This window comes from Rhinoraja longicauda, chromosome 1 (genome assembly GCF_053455715.1).
Source record: "Rhinoraja longicauda isolate Sanriku21f chromosome 1, sRhiLon1.1, whole genome shotgun sequence".
Classification (NCBI taxonomy): domain Eukaryota; kingdom Metazoa; phylum Chordata; class Chondrichthyes; order Rajiformes; family Arhynchobatidae; genus Rhinoraja; species Rhinoraja longicauda.
The window spans coordinates 9316462-9329901 of NC_135953.1; the positions used below are offsets into that span (position 1 = coordinate 9316462).

Below are 13440 nucleotides of genomic sequence, written 5' to 3' on the forward strand. Positions count from 1 at the left end.
ATCTCATCCTTCTAAACTCCAGTGAATACAAGGCCAATCTTTCCTCATAGGACAGTCCTTCCAACTCAGGGATTAACCTCGTGAACCTACGCTGCACTGCCTCAATAGCAAGGACGTCCTTCCTCAAATTAGGAAACCAAAACTGCACACAATACTGCAGATGTGGTCTCACCAGAGCCCTATACAACTGCAGAAGGACCTCCTTGCTTCTATACTTAAATCCTCTGGTTCTGAAGGCCAACATGCCATTAACTTTCTTCACTGCCTGCTGTACCTGCACGCTTACTTTCAGTGACTGGTGTACAAGGACACCAAGGTCTTTACCTAATCTGACACCATTGAGATAATAATCTGCCTCGTTGGTTTTGCTAAAGTAGATAATCTCACATTTATCTATATTATACTGCATCTTCCACACATCTGCCCACTCACTCAACCTGTCCATTGTGAGAGGACTTTGGAGTTTATAGATACAGCGGGGAAACAGGCCCTTCGGCCCATCGCCATGACCTGCAATGCCCCTGTACACTAGCACTATCCTACACACTAAGGGCAACGTACAATTTTACCAAAGCCAACGAACCTACAAACCTGCACGTCTTTGGAAGGTGGGAGGAAACTGGAGCTCCCGGAGAAAACCCACGCGGTCACGGGGAGAACATACAAAATCCATACAGACAGCACCCGTGGTCAGGATTGAACCCAGGTCTCTGGCGCTGTAAGGCAGCAAATCTACCGCTGCGCCACTGTGCCATCCCAGTTAGCAGTCAACCTGATACCAGAATCTGGAGCAACAACTGGTCCAGACCAAGTCATTTAACTCCTTAAATGGCTTCGGCAATGTGCATTTAGAATGTCTATTCCCTGCTTCTAGCTGTATGCCATATTGACTTTTTGCAGACGAAATACAAAATACTCTAGATTTACCTTTCAATGGTGTGAGCGGAAATTGGAGATTTTGGGGAGGAGAAGGAACTTGTATTTGTGATTTTCCATTGACTAAAAAAGAAGTGTTTCTTCCAGCTTGTCAGTGTAACGGCCACAGCAAGTGTGTAAATGAAAGCATCTGTGAAAAATGTGAAGACCTAACAACTGGCAACCACTGTGATACTTGCATCTCTGGTTATTATGGTGACCCGACCAATGGAGGAAATTGCCAATGTAAGTCCCAATTTAATGTTGCTTAGCTTCTTTCAATTATCTTCTTTCTCAAAGGAGCAGAATTACTCTACCATTCAATCATGGCTGATCTATCTTTCCCTCTCAATCCCATTCACCTGCCTTCTCTCCATAACCCCAATAAGAAAGGTCTTGATTCCTTGTTATGACAGGGTGCACAAAATAACCCCCAATATTGACTGGGAATACCTCAATGCAAAAGGCTTAGACGGAGCAGAAGCTGTTAGATGTATTCAAAAGGGTTTCTTGATACAGTTTGTGGACAGACCAACTCAAGAAAGGACCAGACTGGACCATGTATTGGGGACTGGTGCTTTAGTGGAAGAGCATTCTTGGGAACCATGATCACAACCGCACATGGTTTAACATCTTTATGAATAAGGGTAAGACTGGACCTCAGGTTGATGGGTTGGTTCGTAAGTGTGGTGGAGTTGCAGACAGTGAGGAAGGCTGCCAAAGGTTACAGCAGGATGGCGAGTTACAGACTTGGGTGGAAAAATGGCAGATTGAGTTTAATCGGAGCAGGTGTAAGGTGTTGCACTTTGGGAGATCAAATGTAAGGGACATGGACAACAAGGTAGATAGTCGGAAACTTTTCTCAAGGAGGGAATATTTCATATTATTATTATTTCATATTTCAGATACAGCGCGGAAACAGGCCTTTTCGGCCCACCAAGTCCGCGCCGCCCAGCGATCCCCGCACATTAACACTCCTACACACACTAGGGACAATTTTTACATTTACTCAGTCAATTAACCTACAAACCTGTACGTCTTTGGAGTGTGGGAATATCAACGACAATTTTTTTCAACAGAGTGGTGGGGATCTGGAACGCGCTGCCAGAGATGGTGGTAGAAGTAGATACAACAGTGGTATTTGAGTGGCCTTTAGATAGGTACATGAGTACGGAGGGAATGGAGGGATATGGACAAGGGCAGTCAGAGAAGATTAGTTTAACGGCATCGTGTTCAGCAAGGACATTGTGGACTGAAGTTCCTGTGCTGTACATATCTATATATTCTTTGATCAAGGTATCTGAGGAATATCACCTTTAAATAAAATCACATCCTTCGGGACAAAGGCTAAGTTTCATCAGCTAGTAGTTTATTTTTCTTCTCTGCAAGTAAGTAGACAGAGGCCCTCCTTTTCTTTCAATTGAAATGTAAGCGTAAACTTTTCCATGTGAATTTAGGAAATGGGAGATGCTGATGGCCTCTGAGCTCAGTGAGCCTGAGCCTGCTCAGTAACACCATGGCTGTTGTGATCTCGGCCTTAACTCCACTTTCTTGCCTTTTCCTCATATGGTTGCTGCCAAAAATAGTCTAGATATACGAGTCCTCTAATCAGTCCTTGACTTGACTTTCCACATGTAGTTTAGTTTAGAGATACAGCGCGGAAATGGATCCTTCGGCCCACTGAGTCCACACCGACCAGCGATCCCCGCACATTAACACTACTCTACACACATTGGGGCAATTTACATAGGAAAATAACTGCAGATGCTGGTACAAATCGAAGGTATCACAAAATGCTGGAGTAATGCAGCGGGTCAGGCAGCATCTCTGGAGGGAAGGAATGGGTGACGTTTTGGGTCTCGACCCAAAACGTTACCCATTCCTTCTCTCCAGAGATGCTGCCTGACCTGCTGAGTTACTCCAGCATTTTGTGATACCTTAGGGACAATTTACAATTATACCAAGCCAATTAACCTGCAAACCTGTACGTGTTTATAGTGTGGGAGGAAACTGGAGGCCCCGGAGAAAACCCACATGGTCACAGGGAGAACGTACATACTCGGTACAGACAGCACCTGTAGTCATGATGGAACCCGTGTCTCTGGCACTGTATGGCAGCCACTCTACCACTGTGCCACCGTGCCACCCACTGAACCTCAGTAGTTGATGGGCTAATGTGGGAGGCAGTTGGAAGGGGCATGAGAAACAAAATATAGAAGCTATGAAATGAGGGTATTTGGAAAAAGAGTGTAAACAAAGAAAAGTAAACGTGTGAAATGAGAGCTGAAGGAAATGCCTAGCAGCATTCCATGCCTAGGTCAAGCTGCTCAAGTAAATTTGACAATTTTTCAACTTGTAAAGCTGCATTAAGACCATGGATTGCGAGTTCTGAGGATCAAATTTGGTAGCTTAACTCCTCTGAAGAAGGGCCTCGACCCGAAACGTCACCCATTCCCTCTCTCCAGAGATGCTGCCTGTCCCGCTGAGTTACTCCAGCTTTTTGTGTCAAAACTCACTAAAGTTTGATAGACCAACAACATCTGAGTAACATTAGGTTCTTCTCAGCAATTGATTAGCCATTTGAGAAACAATTGACAGAAAATAAATTAGTTTTCTCCGGTCCCCAAAATGTGTTTTTTACGTTATACTTTTGATTTAAGTGCTTCCATAATGCCATTTTGTTAGTTCTGAATGTCTTCATAGTTGTATGTTGCATTTCTGTTTACTTTACAATTTTAAGATTAGAACGATCAAGAGTTTCCCTTGAAATAATAACCATCAGAAGAGAATTCTGCACAGGTTGTTTTGTGCGGTTATCCTTGACGTGCGCTGAAGAGTTATCACCTCCCTGCCTCACGCTTCACAAAGTTATCAACCGTATCAGTCATTAATTTTAAACACCCTGGTCCACATTTCAGTTAATGTCTAAAGGTAGTTACCGAAGTTTTGAATCGGGGGAGATTTGAATAGTTGTTCATAAGTAAATGCTTGCCTTTCATTTGTAGTTTAGCTTAAAGGTACAGCATGGAAGCAGGCCCTTCAGCCCACCAAGTCCACACTGACCATCGATCACCCGTTCACACTCGTTCCACGTTATCCCACTTTTTCATCCGCCCCCAAAGCCCTAGGGGCAATTTGCCGAGGGCAATTAACATACAAATCTGCACGTTTTTGGGATGTGGGAGGAAACCAGAGCACCCGGAGGAATCCTGCATGGTCCCATGCAAACTCCTAACAGACAGCACCCAAGGTCACGAATCAGTTTTGGGAAGGGGAGATCTTGCCTGACGAATCTGTTGGAATTCTATGAGGGGAAGTAATAGCAGGACAGACAAAGCAAAGTCAGTGGATGTTGTTTACTTAGATTTTCAGAAAGGTGTGACTGCTAAAGAAGATGAGAGCCCATGGAATCAAAGGGAAGATACTAGCATGGATGCTCCAATCATAGTTGATCTAACTCCCCCTCAACCCCATTCTCCTGCCTTCTCTGCATAACCCCTGACACTTGTACCAATCAAAAATCTATTTTTTTCCCCCCAGAAAATATCCATTGACGGCCTCCACAGCCTTCTGTGGCAATGAATTCCACAGATTCAACACCCTCTGACTAAAGAAATTCCTCCTCTCATCTACTTCCTTAAGGAACGTCCTTTGATTCTGAGGCTATGGTATCTGGTCCCAGACTCTCCCCCTAGTGGAAACATCCTCTCCACATCCATTCTATCCAGGCCCATCACTATTCGGTAAGATTTAGTGAGGTCCCCACTCATCCTTCTAAACTCCAGCGAGTACAGGCCCAGTGCTGTCAAACGCTCACCACAGGATGAAAGGAAATAGGTGACAATCACGTGCCGCTTATTGAGACTGGAATTGAGGCTGACTGTGGTTGAGATAGCAGAGCAATAGAAGGACCTAAACTTGCTTGCACGCAGCAAGGAACTATAGACGCTGGTTTATGTTAATCCCTTATGATGTAAATGGATCGATTGTAAACATATATAGTCTTTCTGCTGACTGGTTAGCACGCAACAAAAGCTTTTCACTGTACGTGACAATAAACTGAACTGAAACAAAAAAAGACACAAAGTGCTGGAGTAGCTCAGCAGGTCAGGCAGCATCTATGGGGGCAGCATCTATGGGCAACATGGATAGGGAAGAGGGGTCCCGACTCAAAGCATCGCCCATCCATGCTTTCCAGGGGTGCGGCTTGATCCACTGAGTTACTCCAGAACTTTGTGTCTAAATTTGCTTGTCGCCAGGGTGCTGAAAAGGTAATGTCTGCTTTTCATAATACGTTTTTTCCCCCCCCTGTTTTTCAAGCCTGCAAGTGCAATGGGCATGCATCCATCTGCGATACTAAGACAGGCAAATGTTTCTGCACCACTAAAGGAATCAAAGGCGACAAGTGTCAGCTGTAAGTTACATTCAGTACTTTTTATCACCACGCTGCTTTTGGCACAGGTTTATGGCTGCAATAAAATTTCCTATTATTCAGTTCCACTTTGTGACCATGACATTTTCAATTAATGAGCAAGCTAATGCAATCAAATAAAGTGTTTGGAGAGTAATTTTAAAAGAATCCTCCATAAACTATGGACATCTGTTGTCTTGAGATAGAGTGGAGTAGGATTTCATTTCGCTTATTTCGTACCGGTGTAAAATGCTATCCTCATCTTCTTGCCCAAAACGTATTATGCATTTGGTATCAACTCTATCCAGATACGGAAATACCAGCAAAACAAGATTATTCTGACTTTTACAAGTTGAATGTTTTATCTCTGTGCTTCCGTGCCCACAATGAGCGCCTTTTTGGACCATGTTCCCAAGAGCAGATATTTTTGTTTGCGGAAGTCTTCAGCAGAGGAGAAACTTGGAAATGTAGAGTTCAAGACATTAATTTCCTCACCAGCAGCGAAATCACCTCTTATTTGTCCGCAAGATCAGAGAAGATCTGCATTGCAGAAAGCTCAGCTTTGAATACGTGGTTAAGCTCTGCTTGAAGGTTTTAAAGAATTATTAATACCCACGGCAATTTAGTTTAGTTCAGGAATACAGCATGGACACAGGCCCTTTTGCCCACTGAGTCCATGCCGAACCTTCGATCACCCGTTCACACTAGTTCTATGTTATCCCACTTGCCCATCTACTCCCGACACTCTAGGGAACAATTTACAGAGTCCAATTAACCTACAAACCCGCACATCTTTGGGATGTGGGAGGAAACCAGAGCACCCAGAGGAAACTCACGCGGTTACAGGGAGAACAGTGCAAACTCCGTACTTGAGGTCAGGATCAAATGATGCAAACTTTACTGTATCAATTTGTTTACAGATGTGATGTGGAAACACGATACCAGGGAAATCCATTGAGAGGAACCTGTTACTGTGAGTATAACTATGGGTAGACACAAGGAACTGCAGATGCTGGTTTAAATATGAGTCTTAAATATGGATCCACAGATGCTACCTGACCCACAGAGTTCCTCCATTCACTTTTTCTCTGGTTCGTGTATTTTTAGGACTAAACTAATTCTGAAGGTCCAAGAGTACTCCAAAGACCCAATTACAAACATTGACTGGAAAATTTTACAATAATGCAGACTACGCAGAAATTTACAAAATGCCGGAGGAACTCAGCGGGTCAGGCAGCATCTGTGGAGGGAATGGATTCGGGGGTCCAAACCCAAAACGTCACCTGTAGCAGTCTGAAGAAGGGTTCCGAACCAAAACATCACCTGTCCATTCCCTGCACAGATACTGCCTGACCTGCTGAGTCCAGCAATTGCTGTTTTGCTCAAGATTCCAGCATCTGCAGTTTCTTGTGTCAACGTATGCGGAAATAATTTGTTTTCATATAGGAATTTTTGCAAAAGGCATGTAGATGCAGATCCAGTTCCATCCATCTGGGTTGTGTTTGTCATTGGTTATTACATTGGTTAAAAAAGAACAAAAGATGCAAGAGGTGCAGAATATGTGTGAGGCCCTCTAGGGCTGCCAGTGATGAAAAAAGACCAAAAAAACTCACAAGCAGACAGGGAATGGAGGGATATGGATCGCATGCAGGGAGATGTGCCGTTTAATAGACAATAGGTGCAGGAGGAGGCCATTCGGCCCATCAAGCCAGCACCTCCATTCAATGTGATCATGGCTGATCATTCTCAATCAGTACCCCGTTCCTGCCTTCTCCCCATACCCCCTGACTCCGCTATCCTTAAGAGCTCTATCTAGCTCTCTCTTGAATGCATTCAGAGAATTGGCCTCCACTTCCTTCTGAGGCAGAGAATTCCACAGATTCACAACTCTCTGACTGAAAAGGTTTTTCCTCATCTCCATTCTAAATGGCCTATCCCTTATTCTTAAACTGTGGCCCCTGGTTCTGGACTCCCCCCAACATTGAGAACATGTTTCCTGCCTCTAACGTGTCCAACCCCTTAGTAATCTTATATGTTTCGATAAGATCCCCTCTCATCCTTCTAAATTCCAGTGTATACAAGCCTAGTCGCTCCAGTCTTTCAACATATGACAGTCCCGCCATTCCGGGAATTAACCTAGTAAACCTACGATGCACGCCCTCAATAGCAAGAATATCCTTCCTCAAATTTGGAGACCGAAACTGCACACAGTACTCCAGATACGGTCTCACTAGGGCCCTGTACAACTGCAGAAGGACCTCTTTGCTCCAATACTCAACTCCTCTTGTTACGAAGGCCAACATTCCATTGGCTTTCTTCACTGCCTGCTGTACCTGCATGCTTCCTTTCAGTGACTGATGCACTAGGACACCCAGATCTCGTTGTACGTCCCCTTTTCCTAACTTGACACCATTCAGATAATAATCTGCCTCCCTATTTTTACCACCAAACTGGATAACCTCACACTTACACACATTAAACTGCATCGGCCATGCATGCGCCCACTCACACAACCTGTCCAAGTCACCCTGCAACCTCATAGCATCTTCCTCACAGTTCACACTGCCACCCAGCTTTGTATCATCTGCAAATTTGCTAATGGTACTTTTAATCCCTTCATCCAAGTCATTGATGTATATTGTAAATAGCTGCGGTCCCAGCACCGAGCCTTGCGGTACCCCATTAGTGACTGCCTGCGATTCTGAAAGGGACCCATTTATCCCCACTCTTTGCTTTCTGTCTGTCAACCAATTTTCTATCCATGTCAGTACCCTACCTCCAATACTTGGCCCCATTAGTCATAGAGTGATACAGTGTGGAAATAGGCCCTTCGGCCCAACTCGCCCACACCGGCCAACAATATTCCAGCTACCCAAGTCCCACTTGCCTGCGCTTGGTCCATAACCCTCCAAACCTGTACTATCCATGTCCAACTGTTTCTTAAACGATGGGATAGTCCCAGCCTCAACCAGCTCCCCTGGCAGCTTGTTCCATGCACCCACCACCCTCTGTGTGAAAAAGTTACCCCTCGGATTCCTATTAAATCTTTTCCCCTTCACCTTGAACCTATGTCCTCTGGTCCTCGATTCCCCTACTCTGGGTAAAAGACTCTGTGCATCTACCCGATCTATTCCTCTCATGATTTTGTATACATTGTTGGCACAGACATTGTGGGCTGAAGGGCTTGGTCATAGAATGCTTGTGGACGTAAACCTCTGGTTTGTGTATTTTGTCAAACAAAGTCAAGTCAAGAGTGTTTCATTGTCACAGGTCCCAAAATGGAACAATGGAATTCTTACAGCAACATACAAAACTATGTTGGAGTAGCACAAACACAGTACTCTGTAAAACCCATAATAAACAACAAGAGAAAGTTCACTATATAGTGAAAAAAACAACAAACAAATAAACAATCAATAGTCATGCAAAGACAATAATAATGTCCCCAGGTCTATGTAGTTCGATACTTATTTGGAGGTTGTAGTGTTTAATTACATCCTTCCTATAGCAGGGTGACTAAAACTGAACACCATACTCCAGTCATGAAGCTGGACATTATAGTTTTTAGGCTCCCATGATTTTGCCAAAATTCCAGGGAGTGTGGGCAAAATAATTTTTATAAATGATCTCCAGGATTCGACCAAGTGGATAACAGTCTCATTTAAAAAAATCAGTGAGATGGCCATAGAGTCATACACTGTGGAAACAGGCCCTTTGGCCCAACTTCCCCATACCAACCAATATGCCCTATCTACACTAGTCTCATTTGCCAGCGCTTGGCCCATATCCCTCTAAATCTGTCCTATCCATGTACATATTCATGTACCATGTATCCAGGTTTAGATGTGTGAAAACCCACACCCCAGATTCAGGGACAGTTTCTTCCCAAATGTTATCAAAACAACTGAATCATTCTACCACAACCAGAGAGCAGTCTTAAACTACTATCTACCTCATTGGTGACCATCAGAATATCCTTGATTGGACTTTGCTGGCTTTACGTTGCACTGAACGTTATTCCCTTACCATGTATCTGTATACTGAAAATAGATTGATTGCAATCATGTATTGTCTTTCCGTTGACTGGTCAGCACGCAACAAAAGCTTTTCACTGTACCTCAGTACATGTGACAGTGCATTAGACAATAGACAATAGGTGCAGGAGGAGGCCATTTGCCCCCTCGAGCCAGCACCGCCATTCAATGTGATCATAATAATAATAATAATAATACATTTTATTTATATAGCGCTTTTCATATACTCAAAGACGCTTTACAGAGATTTTGAGAACATAGGGAAATGAATAAATAGATAAATAAGTAAATAAATAAATGAACAGAGAAAGGAGACAGAAGGTGATGTGACCTTCAGTAGTTGAAGGCAGTACTGAACAGGTGAGACTTCAGCGATGTTTTGAATGTGGTGAGTGTGGGGGAGTCTCTAACGGTTTGGGGTAGTGAGTTCCATAGGGTGGGAGCAGCAATGGAGAAAGCCCTGTCCCCCCAGGATCTGAGTTTAGTCCGGATGTGGGGGGATAGGAGATTGGCAGCAGCAGAGCGGAGGGTGCAGGTGGGAGTGTGCCTGTGGAGGAGGTCGGTCAGGTAGGATGGGGCCAGGTTATGGAGGGCTTTGTAGGTTATGAGGAGGATTTTGTACTGGATTCTCTGGGGGATGGGGAGCCAGTGGAGTTTATAAAGGACGGGGGTGATATGGTCCTGGCTGATATGATCCATGGCTGATCATCCACAATCAGTACCCCGTTCCTGCCTTCTCCCCATATCCCTTGACTCCACTATCTTTAAGAGCTCTATCTAACTCTCTCTTGAAAGCATCCAGTGAATTGGCCTCCTCTGTCTTCTGGGGCAGAGAATTCCAGAGATTCAAAACTCTTTGGGTGAAAATGTTTTTCCTCATCTCCGTTCCAAATGGCCTACCCCTTATTCTTAAACTGTGGCCCCTGGTTCTGGACTCCCCCAACATCGGGAACACGTTTCCTGCCTCTAGCAAGTCCAATCCCTTAATAATCTTATCTGTTTCAATAAGGTCCCCTCACATCCTTCTAAATTCCAGTGTATACAAACCCAGTCGCTCCATTCTTTCAACATAAGACAGTCCCGCCATCCCGGGAATTAACCTCGTGAACCTACGCTGCAATCCCTCAATAGCGAGAATGTCCTTCCTCAAATTTGGAGACCAAAACTGCACACAATACTGCAGGTGCGGTCTCACCAGGGCCCTGTACGACTGCAGAAGGACCTCTTTGCTCCTATACTCAACTCCTCTTGTTATGAAGGCCAACATGCCATCAGCCTTCTTCACTGCCTGCCGTACCCACATGCTGACTTTCAGTGACGATAAACTAATCTGTAACTGTGATACACTGTACCCGTTCCTCCTGTCACAAGAGGAATTATATTCTGAGCTCAACACATTTCCTGGCAGTTTGTACATTCATTTTCACCTTGCATATACCTATGGACAAGGTACTGGCTTGAAATCCACAACCACTTTAATGGAAACAGAGTTAAAGCCAAATTGTCTTGCTGTGTCTGACAAGCAGGAGGGATCTCGCACATGCGTTTCTCTAATACAAAAGGAAGGAGATCTCAAATCCCGAAACGCCATCACTACACAGCCTGCAGAATCAATGGAGATACTTATCAAGATAATAAAAGTTATGGGCTGATGCGATTTGGTTAATTTAGTCTGAAGGAAACTGAACTGAAGTTGATGTACTAATTGATTTTTCCACATCTGAATTTAACAGTTTTGGTAGGGATAAAGAAAACTGCAGATGCTGGTTTAAATCGAAGGTAGGCACAAAATGCTGGAGTAACTCAGCGTGTCAGGCAGCATCTCAGGAGAGAAGGAATGGGTGACGTTTCGGGCCGAGGCCCTTCTTCAGACTGAAAGCTTGTATCAAAACCATGGAAATAGGCCATTCATTGTATGATGTACAATAGGAAAGTGGCAGAAGAATCAACCAAAAAATACATTAACTTTAATTTGATTTTCTGAGAAAAAAGCGTTTTATGATTTTGCCCACTTTATCAGCAATCTTCAGGTACCTGTTCCTTAATGGTACTTTGTTACAGCTCTTTGGCCTAGGATTTGTTTGTTGCAGTTTTAGGATGTATATTTATGACATTAATGAGATCCCAATTTGAAGTGGAAAAGCAAAAAAAGAAACTGCATGCGTTGGAAATCTGAAATGGAACAGAAAATGCGCAGGATTTGCGGAGCATAGAATATCTGCGGTGTTTGAGATTGATGAGCTTTCCCTCTGAGCTGAAATGTCTGACTTCCGTCAACCGTGGTCACCTTGCATTGTACTAGATATGACTCTAGGTTTCATCTCCATGGGGTCAACAGGTCAAGCAGCATCTCTCGTGGGAGGGTGACGTTCTGGGTCAGGGCCCTTCTTCATCTCCATGGATTATACGATTGCTTTCATTGGTGGCTGGGTTGCCAAGCTTTGATCTGGTGAATTCTTGGTTGTGGCATTGTTCGATGATGTTTTCAATGAGTAGCATGCTTTTGATTTTACATTACAATTTCATCAGATACGCAGCTTCTAGATTCTCCTTCAATTAATGTGGAAAATAGTGTGAATGATGTGTATAATGCTAATAATGGAGGCATTTAGACAATAGACAATAGGTGCAGGAGGAGGCCATTCGGCCCTTCGAGCCAGCACCGCCATTAAATGTGATCATGGCTGAGGATTGGGACTCTTTTAAAGAGCAACAAAAGTTAACTAAAAAGGCAATACGAGGAGAAAAGATGAGGTACGAGGGTAAACTAGCCAATAATATAAAGGAGGATAGCAAAAGTTTTTTTAGGTACGTGAAGAGGAAAAAAATAGTCAAGGCAAATGTGGGTCCCTTGAAGACAGAAGCAGGGGGATTTATTATGGGGAACAAAGAAATGGCAGACGAGTTAAACCGTTACTTTGGATCTGTCTTCACTGAGGAAGATACACACAATCTCCCAAATGTTCTAGGGGCTGGAGAACCTAGGGTGATGGAGGAACTGAAGGAAATCCACATTAGGCAGGAAATGGTTTTGGGTAGACTGATGGGACTGAAGGCTGATAAATCCCCAGGGCCTGATGGTCTGCATCCCAGAGTAATTAAGGAGGTGGCTCTAGAAATAGTGGAAGCATTGGAGATCATTTTTCAATGTTCTATAGATTCAGGATCAGTTCCTGTGGATTGGAGAATAGCAAATGTTATCCCACTTTTTAAGAAAGGAGGGAGAGAGAAAACGGGTAATTATAGACCAGTTAGTCTGACATCAGTGGTGGGGAAAATGCTGGAGTCAATTATAAAAGACGAAATTGCTGAGCATTTGGATAGCAGTAACGGGATCGTTCCGAGTCAGCATGGATTTACGAAGGGGAAATCATGCTTGACAAATCTACTGGAATTTTTTGAGGATGTAACTAGGAAAATTGACAAGGGAGAGTCAGTGGATGTGGTGTACCTCGACTTTCAGAAAGCCTTCGACAAGGTCCCACATAGGAGATTAGTGGGCAAAATTAGGGCACATGGTATTGGGGGTAGGGTACTGACATGGATAGAAAATTGGTTAACAGACAGAAAGCAAAGAGTGGGGATAAATGGGTCCCTTTCGGAATGGCAGGCAGTGACCAGTGGGGTACCGCAAGGTTCGGTGCTGGGACCCCAGCTATTTACGATATACATTAATGACTTAGACGAAGGGATTAAAAGTACCATTAGCAAATTTGCAGATGATACTAAGTTGGGGGGTAGTGTGAATTGTGAGGAAGATGCAATAAGGCTGCAGGGTGACCTGGACAGGTTGTGTGAGTGGGCGGATACATGGCAGATGCAGTTTAATGTAGATAAGTGTGAGGTTATTCACTTTGGAAGTAAGAATAGAAAGGCAGATTATTATCTGAATGGTGTCAAGTTAGGAGGAGGGGGAGTTCAACGAGATCTGGGTGTCCTAGTGCATCAGTCAATGAAAGGAAGCATGCAGGTTCAGCAGGCAGTGAAGAAAGCCAATGGAATGTTGGCCTTCGTAACAAGAGGAGTTGAGTATAGGAGCAAAGAGGTCCTTCTACAGTTGTACCGGGCCCTGGTGAGACC

General features: G+C 44.0%; 1 protein-coding gene across 1 annotated transcript in view; it reads left to right on the plus strand.

Moving 5' to 3' along the window:
• atrn (attractin) overlaps positions 1-13440 on the plus strand; it is a 339856-nt gene that overhangs the window by 185691 nt on the left and 140725 nt on the right. The window contains exons 19-21 of the mRNA XM_078406639.1: positions 1024-1161; positions 5236-5329; positions 6247-6299. Of these exons, the coding sequence (XP_078262765.1) occupies positions 1024-1161; positions 5236-5329; positions 6247-6299 (285 nt within the window). The remainder of the gene's footprint in view (positions 1-1023; positions 1162-5235; positions 5330-6246; positions 6300-13440) is intronic.